Consider the following 24,161-nt stretch of genomic DNA (forward strand, 5'->3'; position numbering starts at 1 on the left):
GTATCTCAGCTGTTAGAATATTAATCATAATAAATATTCAGTCAATGCAACTGCAACCATCTTCTATTTTGTACTGTGCAGTATCTTTGCAGTTTGTGAAAAGCTCTCAAGCGGAAATAGGATGTTTGGCACAGAAACTCATGCCACTGACACATCCCATCTTAAATGGATAGATCTAATCAGCCATGTGTTTCGTGGATGTACCAATGAACAATGATCAGTTTCAAACATGAATTGAAGTTGCAGTATCCGTGCTATGTTGACCCATTACCTACTCTGACCTCACCTACTGTATATGCCAACTTTGTGGCACCGCAACTACATCAACTCACTTCCTCCTGTGTTCTGGTCACAATTACTACAGTCACTAGAGGAGGGGGTGCACTCAAAATGTGACACTGTCTTGCATCTCTAGAATCATGGACAACATGAAATCTCCCCAGAGTGAATCCAAAACAAAGTGTATAGAAGCAAAGAAAGTAAGTAAGTGTCTTCTGTTGGTGACATGATGGAGACCAGGCATGATGATCCCGCCTTCTGTCACAATACCTTTAGTTTGTTGCAGTATACGTAATTAACCTCACCCTCTCCATATTAGTGGGCATGGCATGAGACAAATATATATGTACACACACATATATATATATATGTACACATATATATAGGTACACACATGAAATTAAAGAAATCAAGGTTTTCTGCCATATTTTATGAAGTACTTCTTGTCACAATGATGTCACGCCACTCTCTAAATTTAGGGTTCTGTCATTAAAAAAAGTTCACTACTACTTTTCTCATTATTTTAATACCAAAGGGCAATATCATGGTGAGCTGAGGAATCAGTACATCCAAGAATTTATGGAAACTGTCACCAAATTCCATAAATAACAGAAATGAAAACACAGCTGGAGTTACAGAGCACTGACAATAGATCAAGCCATTCCTTTAAGTCATAAATAAACATTCAGTATTTACACAGACTTTTTAAAAAACAAAAACAAAAAAACAACGACAACAACAACAAGAAATCAACGATTTGTCTTTTACATAGTTTCAAACGGCATTCAGGATAGGGAACTAGAACACAGATTTATGTACAGTGTCAGGAAGATCTTCACATTCTATCAAAATAATCCATTGAAATTAAAGCCTTTGAATTTTGGTAGTAAAAAGAGGAGTGGGGCTGAATGCTGACAGTCTGTCTGCTGCACTGCAATTCATTCACTCATTTAGACTTTTCTGTTTGTTTTGCCGAAGCACGTTTTTCAAGATATGGTTGTTAGGTGTTCCTCTGTGAGTGTAGAACTCTAAGATCTGGTTGCATTTATCTACAGGTGTGTGCTGTAAAAGGCAGGTGCAGCATAACTTTGTGTCCCCAGCATAAATGGAGATAGGACATGGCTAGCGGTGAGGAAAGGCAGCTGAACTAAGCTTCCGGCAGGGGGGTGATGGTGACTGGCATAGCCAGCATGCATGGCCAGGTGCCCACTGACAGGTGGAGAAGGGCTGAGAGGACTGAGGCTCCCCAGGCCTGCTCCTGCTCCGCCCCCTCCTGCTCCTCCTCCTCCTGCGCCGGTGGGGGCAGAGGTGTCAGCTCCAGGGTTCTGTTTCTTCCACTTGGTCCGGCGGTTCTGGAACCAGATCTTGACCTGGGTCTCAGTGAGGGAGAGGGAAAGGGCCAGGTTGAGCCGCTCACACACTGACAGGTAGCGCGTTGACTTGAACTTGTTTTCCAGTGCCACTAGCTGCTCGTAGGTGAAGGCAGTCCGGGCTCTGCGGGGCTTCCCCGACTTGGAGTCTGAACCAGAGCGTTTCCTCTTGGGCTTGGCCCCCTGACCCCCATTGGTCTGGCCACCGGCCCCTGCAGGGCCTCCATTGGGGCTCTTGGTGTCTCTGCTGGGGTCCTGGTGGGTGTGCTGGCTGAGCTCTCTCTCTCCATTACTGGGAAGAGCTGAGCTGCTCTCCTCACTGCTGTAGGGCTCATCTGGTGCCTCTGAGTCTGGGGTACCAGATCTGTGGTAGTCATCCTCATCTGGACTTCTGTATACAAAGCTCTCCTCTGGAAAAACACACACAACAAAGCAAGAGTTTAACTGAAGAAACAAACTGTGGTCTCTTCAACCACCCTTCTCAACTATCCTCCCTATACTGACTTTTTGGCTCTAAAACAATACCTTCTAAAACCTAACTTCTTCCTTTCTTTCCGGTCATAATTACTACAGCCACAAGAGTTAGTTATAGGTTGTAATCAGCTGCTGCACTACAACCTGTGGGGTAGCTATTAGGGTAGCTATTTTATAGGAGCACAATCTCTGCTCAGCAGCGAAATAATAAAGTCAGTTTGTTTTGAGCTGCAGTGAGAGTCATGGCCATTATATGCTGGCTTCAAAAACTAACCAACAAGGTCATTTAAATGACATCTATCCTGAAAACACAGAATTCCTGAGCCACAGCAGCTTGCTGAAGGCCCCTAAATAACAAAATGAGCTGTTGATCTTCCTTGTCTTCAGCTCTCTGTTCATCAGATCATTTTTGTCTTGCACTCAAGAAGATGAAATTTTCTAGTCACACAAGTAGAGCAGTACTTCAGTTTTGCGGTGTGTTAATTTGCAGCAAAATAAGCAAATGGAGTATTTTGATTAATTTGCATTATCTTCGCAAGAGATATATCTGAGACCTATTTGCAAGAGTTTCCTGTACACTGCTACATACAAGTAGCATTTAGTATACATGTAGTAGATATTTCTAGATTTAGACAATTACATCTTTTTTTAACTTTTGATAAATAATTCCCAGGCAGTCTTGCTATAAAGACACCACGTTTTAGTACAGTGTATAAATCTAGCATTTAAAATAATAAGGGAAAGAAAATCTCAAAAATCCAGCACCACTCTTTGGTGTCATAGCTTGCCACTGAAGCAGGTGTGGAAAGAAAAACTTCATTATTCCAATATCAAACCACTTTTCAACATTGTCTGTATTTTAAAGTAGGCTAGTTCCCATTAGCTGAATATACTGAATCCAGACTCTATTTGATCTGTTATATTTAATCTGTTAAATCAAATTCTATTAAATATTACTCAGATTTCTTAAGGATACATTTAAAGAAAACAATTATTCTTCTGCTAACGAGCAAAATAAAAATGGTACTCACCATTAGTTCACAAGATAGAGATGGATAAGTAGTCACCATCTGAACATGTATGGACTCACACACTCAGTTTTGTTTTCCACAATGAAAAAAAAAATGTTTAGCTACTGTTTTTTGTTTTTTTTTCCTTTTAGCTGTAACATTGTTATATTTAATCTCACTAACAAAACTTTACAGTGATATCTGGGTGTGAGAATAACAGTATTATACTGTTCACATTTCAATGTAATATGCATTTGCATTATCTAACATGTTCCTCTATCCATAGTGTAAGTATCCTTTTGTGCAATACACGTCAGCTAGAATACTATTGCTCTGAGAAGGAAGAGCGAGACTATATTAAGTATATTAACAACAGGGTATCAGATAGTTTGCTGTATTACAGAATATAAAGGCCTGCACCTGCAACATGGAGTGTATATATATCTCTATAACCCTTAGTACCCTAAAATTCACTGCACTCATCACAGTCATATTTACAAACTGCAACAAATAATCACTAGAGTAGTCGCTGCTCCTAATGTAGGAATGTTAAAACCATGGCGTTTACATGATAAATATAAGTTTATTGTTTTTAGTTATAGTCTATAATTATTCTATTTTTTTTTTTTTTTTGCATAGATGTATTGTTATGCAATGTTTTACTAAGCTGTGTTCTAAGCTGACCTTGGATAATAAAATAGTGTTTTTCCAAACAGGTTTACATTTTTGAAAATATTTCAGAAAGTACAGATAAAATCAAATAAAAATACTATAGCTGCAGAACAAGTGCAACATTAACACAGTAAAGTAAAAATAATTAAAAACAATCCTTATTAAATCCGTGCTTAATCTATTGGCGTGTTTCCTCTTGAAAATCCATTTAGAGACTTGATCAGTGTTACTTCAGCAAAGGAATATGGAGCAAAACGTATGAAAGAACATGCAGCAGGCTTCGGAGGACAGTGAGAAAACACAACTCTCAACAAGCCACATTCATTCATAAATAGCTATTCATATGGCTTCACAAATTTTATCTAGGAAGGTAGAAGGCCTGATTTAGTCGATTAAGTTTGATTTGCGAAATAAATCTAATCAAAAAGATGTGTACTGGGCCACTTTTTACTTAATATGCATGTACATATATTGAAATCCAGGCCCAATAATAATAATAATAATAATAATAATAATAATAATAAGGAGAATAAGAATAAGAATATCAACGTATGTGCGTGTTGAGGTACGAGCATCTGCAGCGCAATTAGCAACATGATTTCCGATCCAACAATAAGTATCACTCCTTTATTTTGGAAATGTTACAAAAATGTTTAACAAGGATTTGTTTATATATATATATATATATAGAGAGAGATACTAATATTCCATACCTGTATTCTCTATATTTATTTCCTTTTATTTAGATTTTGTAAAATACAGAAACACAACCTTTGCCTATTATTTATGCCGCTGCCTTGTCAAAGAAACTTTTAAAATTCATTCTTATATGGTTTAACGAAATTCATAAAAAACATTAAAACAGAGCGAAAGAAAAGGAGGATTATTAAACCTCTGTCTAAATTAACCGTGGAACAACCCAACTAGACATTTGGCTGTAATATCAAAAACAGAACACTGAGCTGATTGTAGCTGATGACTTCAAACGGGCTCCATGGGCTCACACACGTAGGCCGCTGCTTGAAACAGATATGCGCCAATCGATAACACTCACACCAACTGAAGACCATCACTTGCATTTGGTCCCTTTTGACGAATTAAAGCCGACTGTAATTTTTTTTCCCCCTTCATGCCCCTTTTCTGTCGGAGAGCTTAACACACTCAGGCTGAACCTCTCTTTCGGCAAACATGCGATTGTCAAATAAACTAAAAATTCGACTTCACATCGGCTTTTCAACAATCACAAGATGTTTCTCATCTATTGACCATGAACACAAAGGTTTCTTAGGGACGGGGGTTTAGACAATTTCCAATTCTCCCTAAAATTTGCTGGATATATAAAGAAGACAGAAATGTCCTAAAACGATTGGTTAATTGTTAAAATCCGTAGTCTCATAGTGCCCAAATGTAGGAAATATTAACAGTAGAAAGAACGTGACGATTTTAGGCTGTTCGACTTTTATTGGCAACTTAAGCATTTGGCATAAGAAAAGTGAGATGAAGTTCTTCACGCTATTTATTTGAAAATGGCGGGTATAGTTTGCGGATAGCACTGTTGACCATACTTTTGGAGCATAATATATCTCTATATTGAATATATGGATAGCTACACAAAGAATTTATAGACTAATATTAAGAATTACTTGAATGACTAGCAAATACAAAATCAGTATTTTTTTAAAAAATTGTCAAACAAAAAATTATTTAAAAAACGAATGCAACAGAAATGGGTTTGGACCTAACGATATAAAAAATAATTTTTTAAAACACAATATATATAATATTTAGTTAGAGTAAGTTGAGTTGGCTTTAAGATAGCTCTTGGGAACATTAATAAACCAATAGAACGAAGCGGAGCATTAAGTGGTCCTGGTTTAAACGTCCATTCCGTGTAAAGTCAGACTTACTGCTCTGGTATTCATCTGTACCGTAGCACCCCTTGCTGGACTCCAAGCTGGGCTCGCGCTCCACCGCTCCTCCTCTGCGGTTCTCCGCTCCGTACGCGCTTAGCTCGCGCTCGCCGCGGTGGCTCGCGTGCTGCTGCTGGTTGTGACGCTGTTTGCTCGTGAACTTGTTGGGGTCCAAGATGTCCAGTACGGAGAAAGAGGTAGTCCGGTGCCCGGTGGGGCCCTGGTAAAGAACGCATCGGTATTATCAACGCACAGTTTTTGTTATTTCATTTATTTATTTTCATTAGTTTCATTTAATTTTTAGCAGTTACTTATTTAGTCGATTAACAATTATTTATAAACACCAGACTTAAAATAAACACGTACAAATAATAGCCTACAACAGGCCTATGGTATGCCTACGCCCCTAAAGTAACAGTTGAAGCTTATTTGCAAGGGGTGGCTGCTGAAGCAAAATACTATTCATATAATTTACATACGTTTTACGATGCAGGTCTTCGGTAGTGTCTAGCGTGTTTGCCATGTGATGTACAAATGTACACTGAATTTATATCCTGGTGTATGTCTAGAAAAAGAGGTGTATTAACCAGATAAAAGGTGTCAGTGCCTCAGTGTGGACCTGATCAGAATCATTCGTTTATTAATGAGGCCAGTCTGGAGCATGTCGGCATAAATAATCCCAAATTAATGATATTATAATTCTCTCTTTAAATAATCCCGCGGAGGATATGGGGAGGGGCCCTGGGGCCCCATTAACATCTGATTATAAGAATGATCGCACAATAGCACGATCAGAGAGCCATGATTAAGTGGAATAATCCTTAATTTAAAATATTGTAGAATTCATAATAAACTGGCTTGTAAGGCTCTGATCTGATAGGCCAGCTTTTAAATTAAATGTAAAGGCTACTTTACAAATTTTTCATTCCGAGAAAAATATTTAATTTAAAAGAAAGAGAAAGATCGTAGAAATATGCGGCAATTCAGATTATGACATAATTCCGGGATTAAACAATTCGCAAGTTTTTATTGGGTTTAATTTTTTTAAACGCAATGAAATACAAATAGAAATCAATTGCTTTCTAAATCTTTATGGGGCATTTAAAGAAATTTACGAAACAAAACTACCGTCCATATAAATATATACTGTATATAGCCTACATAACACATTCGTCATCATTGCATTTAATTAGTTTTTCTTTGTATGCCAGCATTGTCTATTAAAATATAGACAATGAGCTGTGACTGTCTTTAACTGATTGGTTTCTCTTGTCATGTCCACTAATCTTCTTTTATTTTGTCTTTAACTCAATCGATCACTTCTTCAATGTATCGTGTTCCCAGCTGTATCTACACTGAGATACTTCATGAAGTTTAGTGCCGTGTATCTACCTGCTGTGGCGGGGCTAAGACAGGGTTCGTCGGCGGAGGTTCCGAGTGGTTCTCCACGGCCTGAGCATTTCTGCCTACGGCCACTGCGTTGGAGAACAGACGCTTCTCCCCAGCAGCGCCTCGGTCCACCATGTCTCCGCTGTCAGGGCACACCACGGTCTGGACCCCGTCCCCGCCTCCGGACGCCGGGACCCCTCTTTCCCGACTCATCACGGGTTGGACCGCGTCCGCATCGGCTCCGGGTCCCGGTACCGCTCTGTCCCGGTTCATCACTCTACTTTCCCTTTTCCATATATTAAAAATCCGGAATAAAATACGGAAGATAAAAAAAGTCCTATAATAAAAAAAGATTCAGACCAAACCGTTTTAAAGGGACTTTATGATATTCATGTCAACTGACAACTTCAGAGCACAGGCCGGTTCATGAGTCCCATCAACATCCAGTTAGAGATGATGTTTTCAGCCCGTTAAAGTTTTCCAGAGACAGTCTAAAAAGTCTTTACAGATGCCGATCTTCGCATGGATTCAGTCCTGTCAAAGTTTAAACTTCTTCTTGTCTCTGCCTCTTCTCTCCGTTTTTCCCGCTACATCCTTCGCAAGGACCGCGACAACACGACGTCTCCGGCGAGCTGGTGTCTGTCTGTCTTGTACGGCGCCGTTATCCCGTGTTGGCACAGATAAACAGGCTCTGCATCCCGACCTCCAGCCTTGCGCGCTCTGTCTGGTCACCGGTGGGTGCGCGCTCTGGAAGCCTGACAAGAGTCGAAGGCGGGACGGACGCTGATCTATAATAGTTAATTCTCTCTCTCTCTCTCTCTCTCTCTCTCTCTCTCTCTCACTCGCTCTCTCTCTCTCTCTCGCTCTCTCTCTCTCTCTCGCTCTCTCTCACCTGTTTCTCTATTAGTTAAGTGAAGCCCTCTCTCCTCACTATCATTTCTCTCCCTCTCTCACCCCCTCCTTCTCCTTCAGCCCTCAACGCCTTTTTTGGCTTTTAGACGGCCCCTTGAGGACCCTCTATCATACCCGCTCCTATTTGTCCTTGTGCCTGTGCGAGTGGGTGCTCGCGCGCGCGAGTGTGTGTATGTTCTTCCTTATTTATGCAGTCCTATTCAATTCTACGGGCTGTAATTGGCTACAAATTAATCCCACTTGCACTAATAGCCTATTACTATCTCGGGGTTGCGCGCGAAGGGCGGTGAGGCCCGGGCCAATTCGCTATCCGAGCGCGAGGAGAGACAGAGAACGGGAAGCGCGCCATGGCTGTGAGCACAAAAAAAAAAAATTAAAAAAAAAAATCATATATTAGGAACTTATTATACTAAGGAGGGGAATAAATATTAGCCTTTGTGTAGCAGGTGCAGGTTTGTAGCCTTAAGGTACGTCGGCAACAGTCAGGCTAGTACAGTGTGTTATAAGTGCTGATAGCTAGAATTAGCGTGAACAAGTTACAATAGTGTGTTGTAAGGTTAACTGGCGTGCGCTGTAATTGATGTGTAGGCTGATGTGGGGACTATTATGTTGCGTCGCTCCAGCTTCACTCGCGTTCACATAAAAGGGAGCTCTTATCTTTAATGCAGATTCCAGGGCAGGGCCTCTCCTCAAAACTCAATTACGGCCTGAATAAAGCCTGTAATGTCCCCGCTGCAGTGAAATATTGATTCCTAATCATTGGCAGTCATTACTATGCCAGAAAATAATAGACCACAGAATTGGATTTTGATTTAACACGCGTCGTGTTTATTCTAATGCAAGAGACTTAATATTCCGTTGACTCTCATTTTCAGCCACGGAGGAGAGGGGAATAGTGATGGAGGCTCTGACGCCACACCTTTTAGCCTATAGGTACTGTTGTGGAAGGCATTAAAAAAAGATAGAAAGAAAGGTGATGGGACATCTTTCCTGTCCTCCTCCCGGCCCTAATACACAAGGTCAGCTCCATGTAATTGCCTTGCTCAATGATCCTTAAGGAGAGAAATTAAAAGTTGAGCAAAATAATGACTGAAACAATGAGACATGATTAGCCAATCAGAGAGCTGAACCCATTTGATCTACTTCCTGCTTCCACCCAGAGGCTTTATGGGTTTATTTTAAAACAGTCAATATATTGAGTATATTAAACATCACAGCAGCTTATTCACCTTGGGAAATATTAGCATTTTAACTATGGTGGAAGAAAACTATAAAGCACTGCTGTTGCATACTGCTACAGGAAGAATGAATAGAGGGGAACTGCTAGGGAAAATCTGGAAAATCATCAAGTGAATATGAAAGCGTATTAACTATAGGGCTGTTATTGCTATTTAATCTAAAGATGAAGGCAAAGTAAGCTGGCTGCTTCTTTTTTTGGTATTTCACAGTGTTAATATATCCCATTCTCAAATCAAAGGCTTAGTCTTGAAAGTTTAAACATCAGTCTCCTCCTATTTCACACCACATCTGTGACAGCAGAGTAAAATAATGTGGCGTGCCTCTTGACCTTCGACTTTAATTAAATAAAATTTGTAGAGCTGTACTGTTCTCTCTGAAAATTTACAAGCCACAACAGCAACAGCAAGAACAATATAGCAATAAGGATGATCTAAGTAAAAGTACAATATTAAATGAATAGAGTAAATTAATGTAATAATAAAAATAAGGGAACTATTGAAAGGGTCAGTCAAGGAACATGGTGTATATATTAAAGTCTGCGACTGCGTGTGAGAGTGCGTAGGATTACTGACTTGTAATTAATAATTGGTTTAGTGAGAATATGCAAAATGTGTTTTTATGAAAGTGAAGAGAAAACTTGCTTCTCATAGAGTAGACACACACACACACACCCGCACACCCACCCACGCACACACACACACACACACACACACACACAGACTTTCCCTATCACAGTGCCAGTGGCACATGCTGAACACTTGAAAGTCCTCCCTCTCACAGTCAGCATGCGTGTGTCTATAATTATTCTAATGAAGGTTAACGAGCTCTGCTCAGCCTGCTCTTTATTAAATTAATCGCAGCCAGTAATGAATCTTAATTATTATAATTAGCATGTTGAGCTGACTGATCTCACTTACTGGTGGTTGGTTAGGGAGACATGATGACACAGAGGCCTTTAACAGTCCCATATCATCTCTTCATCCCTGTCTTCATTGTCTCTGCCTGTACTCGCTTTGAGAAAAATATCCTGTTTAGATTGCACATTTATTAAAATGGTGTCTTACTGTTAAATGTTCACCTCTGATATGATGCACTTTGCAATATAAATGTATCCGTACTGTTTAATTACAATTTAGCATTAAGAAAATATATCTTCTTATTACTGCTATTAGTATGAATTTGCTTTAGGCAGTAAGTATATGTTCTCCTGTATCCTTATATTATTATACCATTCTTATTTCAGTAGATATACCTTATGTAGTGATATTTTGTTTGCATAATTATATGCATACATTTACATAAGCTTGTAGATGATATATATATATATATCATCTAATGTACACTAGAAAGAACACCACTCACATGTCTAAACAACGTCTTTTGAATAATTATACAATAAGGTGAAAGGCACCCAAATGAATTATTCTAATTTGAAATAGAAGCCAAAACTGTACATAAAAGATAATGAGTTTTATTTGATTATAATGTCAGACCTGATCAAGATTCATACAGTACAGTATATTGTTTGAAGGGAGAGTTAGTGTGCCACCTGTCAAGTACTGTGACAGCACACTGTCAGGAAATACCAAATACAGAAATGTCTAAATATTGAATGCAATGTCTGCATCAAAGTTGGCATCTGTCCAAGTCCACCGGCTTTCAAAGCCCACACCACTACCACCCTGTTTATTAATATTGAAAACATAGTTCCAGTTACTTCTGTTCCTTTTACTCGCTTTTTTTCATCCACCTGATTCCATTCCTTCTCGTTTTTTATTTTGTGTCTTTCTAAGGTTTTGTATTTTAGATTAGCCCTCCTCCTCTTCCTTGTCACAGGAGTAATAACCCCCCATCCTCCACTGTCACACACTTGACACACACTCAGCCCCCACCATACACACATACCCACAGTTAGACACTCTGATAGCATCTGACCTGAAGAATTAATTAAATATGATAGCTGATTAAAAATAGCATAACTAATAGTGTAATATCTCAAGCTGTCGTCTTTAATAGTCAACATTGTGTGTGTGTGTGTCTTATCTGCTGCAGACAGACGCTCTCACTATTGATTCCTGTTCATTTCAGTTGTCAGGCAGCCCACTCTGCTCATCTGGAATCATTAAACCCTTTCTCTGTCTCCCCCTATGTCTCTCTACCTGTCTCTTTCTCAGTCTCTCACCTGATTTTCTCACTTTTATCTGTTTATATTTAATTCTTTTCAATTCCAGCACAGTTTTATATTGACAAGACTGAAACCATGTAGTGCACTGCAGTACGGCAATATTGCAATCAGTGGAAGAAGACTGTAGTGAAGGGATAAGGATGCACTATTGCTCCTTGCTATAGAGCTCCATTGCTCTCCTGACAATGGTGAAAATACATCAGTGAGCCACAGAGTTGCTTGTTACAGAAACTGAAACGTGTATTAATCCACTGCTAAAAATGCACTTTTTTCTTTCTGATATTTGCAAAGATATCAAAAGTGTTGTCCATTCTTAAGGGATGGAGCTGGTATTATTGCATGTTTTTCATATTGTCAACCAATTCCATTAAACCAAAAATGGGCCAATCTTTTCCAAGCCCAAAGCCCATTGTTCCTACTAAAGATGAAATCTAAACTGCTGATCACAAATACAGTATATAGTTTCTCTTTAACATATGATTGCATGGCTGAAATGATTTTTTTTTTTGTGTGTGTGTGTGTGTTTTTCCTGTCAAGGGGTACTTACTACACTGATTTTACACTTTCCATTTAGTGTGCTTCTGAAAGTAGTCCACTACACCTGAGAAAATAACCTTGAGTACATTATCAAAGGTACTTTGATTTCAGACTGGAACTAAAGGTATGGTACATGACTTTAAGAAAGAGAGGAGAAAAATAAATGTTTAGGAAAATGCAGGCATTATCACCTTATTCCTGACATTATAATATTATCTATAAATCTATTTGTACAGATTTTTTTTTTAAAAATTCTCCCACATAATAAATGCCCCTGACCCTCTGTTAGTGCTCTGGTGATTTATAAATTTTCTGTCTGAGGCCTTAAGAACAGGTCTGTGGGTGTTTGTTTTACTCTCAGTGGAAGCCTCAATTCTTCCGACTGAGTTATCCAATTAAATGCCTTATAGGTCACAGCAGAAGTAGAATTACACACTAAATGTTAGAATGCTGGCCCTGAGCCAACTATGATAATACATTACTTCAGAAATGTTGAAATCATAGTTGGTGACTTAAAAGAATAACATTTGGTGAATTTAAAGAACCATGTCCTCTAACTTCTTATCTACTACTAGTCATGCAATTCTGCGCTATTACTGTATAGCATGTTAACTGCTGTGTGTCCCTCTCCCTTCCTCTCCCCCTCCCCTCCTCCTTCTTCTTCTTGTGAGTATCTCTGGCCTGGAGTGTGTTTCCTGTGGAGCTCCATACTACATCTGTTGTCATGGTCTCATCAGCCTGCCCAGTCTTCATGGCCTCCTACAGTTATCCACTCCTACCTGAATGAACAGTTCTCCAACCTGCCTATGATTCCTGTCACGAAACATCATCAGTTATATGTTGTATTTGTATCATCATCAGATTCTACATGTACACTTTAGTCAGATTTATGTATCTATGACAGATGTATATTTGTCTTGTTCCTCCTGCTGTTCTCTTCTCTCTGTCTCTACCTGGCTTTCTGGAGGGAAAATAAATATAACATTCATTCAATTTCAATTTTTAGTTTCATCTTATCTCAAGTCTTTATGTGCAGAATGGGAAATTGTCTGACAAAACACCTCAATGTGTTCTTCAGCTCATGGTCCAGTTTCCTAAAATTGCTGGTGATATTAAAGTTAAACATATTTGCGTACAAGGCCTCATCTTGGTTCCAGCTGATCCAGGACAAACAATGACACTCAAACTGAACATGCACTGTCCTAATGCACACACACACGCACACAGGGCCAATATAGGTCAAAAGTACATGTTTACCCTGGGGCCTCCAACAAGTAAAAACTGGTGGATGGCAATGTCTGTACTGAGTAATGTGTAGTACACTACAATAAACCCTACATATAAGTTATTTTTTTTGTAATTCAGTTTAGCTGCATCTTAAAAGGTGTTTTTAATACGTAGTCCTCTTCACAAGAAAATTAGCTTTAGAACAGCAAGGACAAGATGTTTTGGTCCAACAGTATGAACAACAACAACAACAAAAATAAATAAATAAATATATATATATGTATATATATATGTATATATATATATATATATATATATATATATATATATATATATATATATATATATATATATATATATATCAAATGTTATATATCATCTCATAGAGTAAGAGTAAGAGAGCAGCATTATAGTTCCATTTCTATATTACCATATATGATATTATTTCAGGTCTTCTGTTAAGCAGGCTGTTAAACTGGTAAGTGAGTGTCCACATGTATTCATTTTATCAGTTATTTTTTGATTACAACTTCTAGCCAGGGCGGCACAGTGGAGTGGTGCCTCCATTGATGCCTCACAGCAAGAAGGTTCCGGGTTCGAATCCAGGCCCACTGGAGCCTTTCTGTGTGGAGTTTGCATGTTCTCCCTGTATCTGCGTGGATTCTGTCTGGGTACTCCGGCTTCCTCCCACTGTCCAAAGACATGCTTGTTAGGTTCATTGGCTCCCGGACCTTTTACAGGACAAGTTACAGAAGATGAATGAATGAACTTCTGGTCGGTTTTGATTGGACAGATGTAACATCTAGGAACATTTAGGTTACTTTCCACTTCATACAAGCAAAAATAAATATGCGTTAAAATGATAAAAGTGTGCCTGATAAATATTGCATTTTCTTTTCATTTGACCACATTTATGCTCACCTCCTTCAGACAATTGGAAAAAATGCCATGTTTAGTTATAAACTGAGAGTATTAATACCTGTGTTTATTAGATGTTTGCATCTGCACCATGCATCCTAAAGTGGTAAGCACTGTACACAGAGTGGCACTGCAATGAAAAGCGATATAAAAATGGCCATTAAAAAAATGACAGGCAAATGGATTTATGCACAAAAGATGAATACGAGACGTCTCCGAGACGAGAGGGTTGCTGATGAGAGAGGGTCTATCTTTTAAAAAAATCTGAAATCAGTGTAAGATCTTTGTGGGCCTTCAGGGATAAAGTGGCATAATACATATAACGTAACACCTTATTGTTAGAGTGGGTCTTTCACGCAGTAGCAATGGTATCTCCGCTGTAAAGTCTTGTGGTGTGTGTGGGTGAGTGTGTGTGTCAGTGATTGGTTTCTGTTTTATGGACTGGCTAGCAGAGTGCTAGTAATCCGTAGAAATAAATCTGCTTCATTTGACCTTAGTGTTAACTCCAATAAAATACACTTTACTGCAAGAAGGACACACGCATATAGTCTCACCCATACACACACACGTGCACACGCACACACACGCACACACACACACATGCACATACAAACACTGTGGCCAGCTATCAGGTCATAGCTGCCCACATGACAACATTTATAAGGGCACAGAGAAGAAAACCTTTTCTCCACTAGAGTCCACTCACAGTCCTCCAGCTAATGAAACTGTGAGCTGCTGTCCTGCAGTCTCATAGTATATACAGGAACACTGGGATGGTAAGCACATACACATTATACACCCCCTGATAGTCTGTAATCTTTTCAGGATGCCACCTTTCTGTATGTTTATTATTTTCACTTTTAAATACAGCACTTTTCTTAATAATATGTTCTATCTTTTATCGTTTAATGTATGATGTATAATCCTGTGTTTACATTATGTTCACTGAAACGTAAATTAATCTGTTGGCACCTGTGGTTGCAGGTTGTAACTGCAATTACCTTGTTGTTCATGCAAAAGGACTGCACAGTAACTGAAGAAGCCTCCAGGAACAACACTGGACTTTTGGCCACAGACAGAATTGCAGAACATACCTCATCCAAAACGACTTATTTCTCATACATATTTACAGTTTTTTCTGATTGCTTAAGCACATTTTTTGTAACTATTGGCTATTTTTGCAAAACTCTACACACAAATAAGAAAACCTTTCACCAAATTATCACAACATTGTAGTTCTCTTGCAAAAGCGAACACAGCTAGATTAACTCTTCACACCTTCGTAAAAATGGTGTTTTCGTATCAAACAGTAAACACAAGCCATCATATACTAAGCACACAATGTGCCAACTACACACTGATGGTATGAATACAAAACACATCTGGCTTTTGCTTTCTCTGTGTATAGATGTCAATTTGAGGTCATACTTTTGTCATAGTGTCATGTAAACATACAAGGATCCAAACTTCAAGTATTGGTGTTTATTCACACTCATCAAAACCAAGACAAAGTCAAAACACAAAATAGTGATTTCACAAAAAAAAAAAAAGAAAAAAAGACAATCAGCCTACATCATGTCGTCTTTCTGGGTCCGGCCACAAAATTTCGTCCACATCGCATGCGATATCCTCCAGTCCAAGGCACCGGGGAAAATATCTCCTTGAATGCCGTATCCAGGCCTGACATGATGCCTGGTCAATATCTCCACATGCCTCCTCCATTGCCTGTAAAAGGGCTACCTGTTGATGAGGATGACGGTCGTACACTTTCCAGCGCCAGGCAGAGAAGAACTCTTCGATGGGATTTAAGAATGGAGAGTATGGAGGGAGGTTGAGTGCCATGAAGGATGGGTGGTCTGTAAACCAGTTGCGGACCAAAGCAGCCCTATGGAAACTAACATTGTCCCATATGATGACATATCGGGTATGCTCTGGTCTCTGAACAGTGAGCATGTCATGTAAGGTGTCCAGGAATGCAATAATGTGTGCAGTGTTGTATGGGCCTATGGTTGCATGATGGTGAACAACACCATTTTGGCTTATAGCTGCACACATGGTTATGTTACCACCACGTTGTCCTGGGACATTGATGATGGCACGGTGTCCAATAATGTTCCTGCCACGTCTCCTGGTTTTACTGAGGTTAAAACCGGCCTCGTCTACAAAAAGTAGCTCATGTCCAATAGCATCTGCTTCTAGTTCCATCACTCTCTGGACAAGACAAAACAAATGCAACACATCAGGCCCATGCACAGCACTACAGTATGCACTTCCAAATTCAGAACCAATGACACTATAGCTTACCTGCACATAGTCATATCGCAGTTGCTTTGCACGTTCGGTGTTTCTCTCGAAAGGAACTCTGTAAATTTGCTTCATTCTTATTCTGTGGCGCGCAAGTACACGACTTAGTGCAGAAATGCTTACACTGTGTATATTTTGGAAGATGTTTTCATTATCAGTTATGCGCTGCTGTATTTCGCGCAGTTTTATTGCATTATTAGCAATCACCATGTTCACTATATGGGTCTCTTGCTCTGGAGTGAACATTCTTCCTCTGCCCCCAACATCTGGACGTCTAGCAATTCTGTAAAGTAACAATTTCAGTATTTCTGCATGTATGGTACTGTTGTGTTTCTCATTAGAATATGGCAGTGCTACAAAGTACTTACCGATTCTCATTTCGAAATGTCCTAATGATGCTTGCCACAGTGTAGCGGCTCAAATTAGGCTGAACCCGTTAGTCCGGTTTCCCTCAGGGTCATCCCATGGTTGATGACATGGTCCACTATTGTAGCTCTGATGTCATCAGTTATTCTATTTCTTACTCTTCTTACCCTTCCTCTTTCCCCTCCTCGTCCTCTTCTTGCTCCTCCTTGTCCTCTTCCTCTAACTTCCTCTAACCCTCTCGCTTCTTCACCTCCATGTCCTCTCCCTCGGCCTCCTCGGCCTCCTCTGATTCTCACTCTTCTCACTCTTCCTTCTCTTTCCATTGTACTCCACACAGACAGCTTACCTGTGGCTTATTTATAGTGCTTAGGCTGATTGCAAAGTGAACTAATTATCTAAAACAGTTTTCCCATGTGAAAGTGTGCCAGACAGTTGGCAAAATAGTGTTAATGATAGCCATACATGTGTATAATTTTGCTAGGAGTGTGTTGGAAATTTGGTAATTGAGTGTAAGCAGTGAGTTGTGTTTAAAGTTCCGCAAAAAGAGTGTTGTGCAGTGAATTGTGCCTACAGTTTTGCAAAGTGTGTGTTACAAAATTGCAAACTGAGTGCAAAGCAGTGTTTGTGCTTTTAGTTTTGCAAACTCAGTGAGTGGTTTTGCTATACGTATTAATAGTTTTAGAAATTGTGCTACAAGAATCACGATTAGCGCTTAAGCATTCAGAAAAAACTGTAATACAAAATAAGTTGCTGTAAAAAACCAACAACACAGTGTTTTGTGTCACAAGCACTGAAATGAATCTGTCTTGTTTGAAATTGAGATACACATGTGGTGAGAGCCTTCATGAAACCAGCAGAAAATGGGCCTTAAAAGCATGTCCACAAGCTGGAAATATGCAGCAAAATTTGGTATATTAATTTGTCATTTGCATGGATAGGGCACTATCTCGGAAATTGGAATCCAGTTTACCAGTGGAACTGTTTCTCAATTGACTGCTCTGTTCATTATTTCAAATCGAAGAATTTTAATGTCACAAAAGGAACAGAAAAGTATCACAGTGGTTATAATACAAAAGTCACATCATAATGGCCTTTTTTCTATTTTTACAGTAATTTCATCAAACTTTTTAATATTTCTATTATTTTTTAAATATGTATGTATGTATGAGAAACATGTAGAGACCTCTGTGCTTGCAACCTTGTCAGGATTATTAGATCAAGTTTAAATGCCCAGTCTGAAAAGTCACTGCTTGATTTGTATGTGATAAAAACACACAATTGTTTATTCAAGGTAACATTCCTTTCATCTGTAAAACTGCCTTATCTGAATAAGAAATGTTTCTGGAGAATGCAGCAGATTACTTACATGCTCTTTCAATAATATAGTAATAAAGAAATATATGACCAAATGTAGTCTTCACAGAAAACAGAACTAACTTCTATTTCTTGTCTGTCCATTTTATGTCCCCATTGTCATCGGCTATCTTGTTCCTGTCACATCCAATCACAGTGGAAGAGAGAATTCCTCTTCTTATAATTAGGACAAGATGTTCCAATCTGAGGAGCACCAGCTTGGATAATTAGGTTAGATTGTCTGACAATTATAACACCAAGACATCCTAGCTCTATATGCAGTTAGAAATACCCTCTGCTGATTCAGTGATTACTTTATTGTGATGAAACAACCACAAACTAAAGTTATATCAGAGTGTGTATGATGCAGATGTAAGCAATCCCTATCTGTGGTACCCTGACTGATTTAAAAGCAGTACATAGTAAAAAAAAAAATATGATTTTAGAGCTCACCTTGGATCACATTGGACTTTTTTTGGAGTAAAGAGATATGCTTCATAAGGTTATTACATATTCAATAATTGTTATGAAATAGGGTCTGTTTTATTAGTTAATTCGTTCATTAATGCATTATTACATCAAAGAAGAAACTTTATTGTCATTGCACAACAATGCAACGAAATTCTTTTTGGCAGCGTCTCTTGAAGCAGCTACATGTCACAGGCATAGAAAAACAAGTAATAAATATTAAGGTGCAGTGAAAATATTGTATATAAATAGTCTGTATTTACACTGGTGCAAAGAACAGTTATAAAAGCGTAGTGGTCCGTTTATTTGGTGTGGGAGGTCGTGTGTGTGTTTGGTTGGTTGGTTAGGGTGGAGGAGGTCATGGTTCCTGCAGCAGTCTTTTCACAGCCATAGGGAAGAAACTGTGTTTAAGTCTGTTTGTGCGGGCACGCATGACTCTGAGTCTGCCAGAGGAACATGCAGTGGCAATTACTGGAAAGCAGAAACACAGTGACACCAGTTCTGTTTCACTGTTGCAAGCTAGACTTCATATGATGCAAAAACAAAATGGCACCTTAACTGAATGCACTGGAGCATCCTACTCTAGTAGACCAATGATGGTCACAAGGAGGTTTCAGCACCAGCACCCTATATGAGTGCTGTCCATGGTGCTGATCATCAAGGATGCAGCCCCTGCTGCTGCGAGACATGCTAAGATGGGAGTGGACTCACAGCTCACTTCCTGGATAGCGGACTATCTCAATGGGAGACCTCATGTCAGGTTGGGGAACACCACGTCCGGGACTATCGTCAGCAGCACTGGAGCACCACAGGGGTCTGTGCTCTCCCCTGTCCTATTCACCCTGTACACCTCGTACTTCAATTTAAACACACATTCATGTCATACGCAGAAGTTCTCAGATGACACTGCAATAACGGGGTGTATCAGGGATGGACAAGAGCAGGAGTACAAGAATCTGGTGAACAACATCGTCTCATGGTGCTAAGTGAACCACCTCTGATCAGTACAGCTAAAACCAAGGAAATGGTAGTGGATTTCCAGAGGTCTAGGCCCCACCTGCAGCCCGTAACCATGAACAGGGAGTGTATCGAGGTGGTTCAGACCTTTAAGTATCTGGGTCTACATCTGGATCACAGGTCAGCTAACATAGACGCAGTGTACAAAAAAGATCAGAGTCGTCTGTATTTCCTCAGGAGGCTAACGTCATTAATTACCTGCCGAGAGCTGCTGGACATATTCTAGGCGGGCACTGTGGTAAGGCCAAATCTGGAGTCCTTGACAAGAGTGGCAGAGGCAAGGGCCTTGAACAAAATCCGATCCATCATGAACAATGTCCACCACCCTCTACACGACACCATAGTCAGGCAGAGAAGCTCGTTCAGTGACAGGCTGCTGTCTCTGTCCTGCTCCACGGACAGGTTAAGGAGGACAGCAAATTTCCCTCAGGATAAATAAAGTAAATAAAGTATCTGTGTATAAGTGTATTCTGTTGTGTATGGATTATCTGATCTATTTGTTTTTACCATAGATTGAAAAAAAATAACTTCAAGAAACTCTGGATCAGTGACAGCTAAATTTGCAATAGACATTACCCAAAATGAACCACTTTTTGTTCAAAAGTAAACTTGACAACATGTGAGGACAAAAGTGTGTCCTAACCCTCTCTCTCTCCGTTCATCTTACTTCTCAGCCCCACCCTCCCCATCTACTCCCTCTTTTTTCCCTCTTTTACCTTCTATTACAGGAATACCAGGGGACCAAGGATCTGAAACTTCCTGAGATGTGCCCCCACACTGAGTCTCACTCCCTGGGTTCCTCTACCATCATCAGTCTACACATTTGTCCCCTCTTTTCATTCCATCCCATCCACCCCTTCTCATCACTTTTCATTCCTTCCCCTCTACCCTTTTCATCCTATCCCCTCAACCCACTTTCATCCATGTTCATCACATACCCTTCATGACCTGTCCGCCAATAAACATATTTGCATTAATTAAGGTGTGGTCTTTTGTTAGGTCTTTGTTAAATGGTTGCTACAGTGATTGACAGCTAGAGGGATGCAACATAATATGGAGACATGATGACAGAGTTACAAAAATAAAGGGTTTATTTCATAAAACAACAGAAAAAGGCAACGGGTGAGAAATGGTGAGCCTATGCAGCCATGTTTTCTATCCACACCTTCTCAGGTGGTTAAACTTCTTCTGCTTTTCAAGCATGTCTCCAGGACAGCATCTGTGAATGTTCCACAGTTATATATACAAAGAAACTACATGTGGTGAAAAGAATACTTGAAATGAAATACTTGCGATGAAATAATTACATAATCTGCAGTGTAATATATGCATATATGCAGTAAAAGCTCTGACATTTGACTTTAGCAGCAGAAAAGTCCTCACTTTCCTTGTTTTATTATCATCCTAAAGACATTATGAGTACATAGATGCACAGGCAAACTCACACACACACACGGTTGCACAGCTGTCTAGTATAACATCAGAGCTTCAGGCAGAGAAATGTGGCATGTGTGCCACAGCAAAAAAAGCAAATAAAGCAAATAGTGTTATCAGTAATTTAACAGCAGGCTGATATGGCCTATTGATCTGTCCACTGGAATCTTTTATCTCCACAACACAATGCATCCACTCTGCTGTTTATGACCCCGACACCACTGCTGCCACACACAGTAAAACACACAGGTCTATCAACATACACTGCAGAGGCACACACACATGCTAACATAAATATAAACACAACTGAAAGAGAAATGGAACACAACAATTTATGGTCCCAAGCTGTAAGTGGCAGTAGGCCTTTAGAATTCACCACCAGGAGTCACCAAAGATGAACATGTTTTAGTCATACGCACTTCAAGGAGCTTGTAAACAACCAAATTCACTGAATTAACAAACTATGCTTAACTACACTCACAGAATAGAAACACATTTACATTATGAAAATAATATAAACAAAACTTAATTTGTTATTTGTTCACTGTGTTTCACACTGAACAAGCAGAATAACCACCGTTGCCTTCAGGCTTGCTCTGGGGGTTTCAGGCCGGGTTTTTGTCAAGCATCTTGAGACGATTTGTATTGTTATTGACGCTATATAAATAAAATTTAATTGAAAATTGAATTGAATTAAAACACACATTTGACAACATTTGATACAAAAGGTAAATATGCAGTTTTTGAGTTTTGTTTTGATTCATAGAAATGTATGTGTCTATACTTTCTTATCTTCATATTTTCTGTGCTTAAGATGTTTCTGGGCTGCAAACATTGTCAGTGGGTGTGTTGCAAAACAGCCTTTAAGGGCACTAGTTATTACTTTACATTGATGTCTCTGTCTCTGTTGCTACTCAGGGAGTATGAAGTGCAGGGCTAAGGATGATTCAACACCTATATTTTGCTCCTATTCAGGCATTTAACCTTAGTTTGGTTCACGTTCACAAAGTTCTCGAAACAAAGTTCTGACATGCCCTCAACACCATGTTCTCATGTATATATATATAATGAGATGATGATGTTACATATCTGGTAAATTGCTTGATTATATAAGGTAGTTGTATTGGTCACTGAGTAAAATGTGTTCTCCCTGGCTCAGTTCATGTGATCCAGAACAGAACAGAGTGCAATGTTCACATAAGCTCCAGGTGTGAAAGCACCCTAAGGCACAGTGCAGAGATGTAGGGAATGTTTATTTGCGTTTTAGAATCTAACCATTATTAGACAGGCGAGCTCTTCTCACCACTTTTGTCAGGGTACTTAGTATGCTGTCTGAGAGGGAGCACCAACTTTTAAAGACAGTAAACAAACATTTGTGTGTGCTGTAAACACCAAAGATGGTAACACAAAAACTGCCTAAGACTTTTGACACAGACTGCACAAGTGAAAACCCGGAGACACACCATGACATACGGTCCATGTCACCTGTGCACTGACACATGACTGTGGCTATTTTAAGGTGGATGCATGGTAAATCCTCCTGCCCAGAGGTGGGTATACCTGTGTATGTGCACCAGGCACCACTACACATCCACTGGGCTTCCTTACTTCACTCAACATTCTATCTGCTATATTCACCTTTTCTATCCATCATAGAATTAAATGACAAGCACTATAGTTAAAATGACCAATAAATCCATGTTCATCAAGCACTGTGCAACAATTACATCTCCTTTATGGCAGCCACGTTGCCAGCAGCAGCCACAAACCTTTTGTTAATTAACATCATGCCACTAAGACACTAATTAACAATTTGCATAAACATAATTAGTGAATGCTGACATTTGGTGTGTTTCATTGTTGAAATAATTTCTAGAAATTGCCCTCAGAGAGGGTTTTGTCAATGGGGGATAATGGCAGCACTTTGTCACACAAATGGACAGACACATACAGCAAGTTGGTTACCTAATTGTTCTGGAACAATTGTGTGTGTATGTGTTTGCGTGTGTGTGTGTGTTTGAGAAAGACAAATAGACAAATACAGACAAATACAGTGGGAGATAACACCCTGTATAAATCATTTAGGTTACAGTGCATAAGAAAAATTCATACAGCATAATTTAATGTTGTATTAAATGTTCATGATCTTTAAAAGAGGAAGTTCATAATATTAAATGGTTAAAATTTTGGGCAAAGTTTAGATACTGACAGTTGAAGTATTCGTAAAGGTCCCACAACTGATTTTGCATGGCCAGAAAAAATGGTATTTTAATCACCTGAAGAAGGAAGCCAGGTAATTATTTAGTGGTCATTCAGGCCTTTGCTGGCTAATCAAGCAGGGTAATACTTGGATGCATGTGATGGGCATTGCAGGAACATATCTTATATCTTTCAGAAACTGACAGACTTGGTAGGTATGACTGTCCATGAACCAGAAGGTTTGTAGTTCGATCCCCAGTACATGGACCACATGTTGAAATGTTTTTTAAAAATCTGTCTTCAGGTATTCTCAATTTCTCAGTCCAGTCTTGATGCTTCAGCTTGTGGATTTTATACAGTGATTGTTATGTTTTAACCTTCTTTGTCTCTGTTATTTCACCTGATATCTGGACATCTGGTCACTCCTGCTAGACTCGAATTCTAGAAAATGATGATGTGTTCCTTACGAAGGTGAACAACAGTAAATTTAAGATGTGAGTACCATCATTACCACTCAACGTTTGCAGGTAATAATATTTATTATGCCAGGAACAATCGCATTGCCTATTAGGAATAAACAACAGTGTAAAGTGGCCTAATGCACTGTGTGTGTACAACACTGATGTGTTATTAGTGGGATGGGTGTAGGTGATAGCAGTGCAGCATAGCAGTGCAGCACTGTTTAGTCCCATCCCACATATTAGCAGCTGCTTTCTTTCCATCCATCACACACAGCCAGTGTGCCTGAAACACACCACCAAACAGACACATTTATCAAAGCTTCTGAAGATTGCAACACGTTTACACAGTGTGATACACACACATCACATCAGAAAGACTTACAGTGCACGCAGCCACAGACACACACGCACACACGCACGCACCGCCCCCCCACACC

At 39.4% G+C, this 24,161-nt stretch overlaps 1 protein-coding gene across 1 annotated transcript; it reads right to left on the bottom strand.

Moving 5' to 3' along the window:
* Positions 1–961: 961 nt before the first annotated feature.
* nkx1.2lb (NK1 transcription factor related 2-like,b) lies at positions 962–7,377 on the bottom strand (the record flags this gene model as incomplete). The annotated part of the gene is made up of 3 exons (XM_084549570.1): positions 962–2,059; positions 5,713–5,935; positions 7,108–7,377. The coding sequence occupies 3 exons, from the start codon at positions 7,375–7,377 to the stop codon at positions 1,329–1,331; spliced, it is 1,224 nt and encodes a 407-aa protein (XP_084405696.1). The 3' UTR covers positions 962–1,328.
* Positions 7,378–24,161: the final 16,784 nt, after the last annotated feature.

Source organism: Chelon labrosus (genome assembly GCF_963514085.1).
Source record: "Chelon labrosus genome assembly, chromosome: 8".
In the NCBI taxonomy this organism is placed as follows: Eukaryota; Metazoa; Chordata; class Actinopteri; order Mugiliformes; family Mugilidae; genus Chelon; species Chelon labrosus.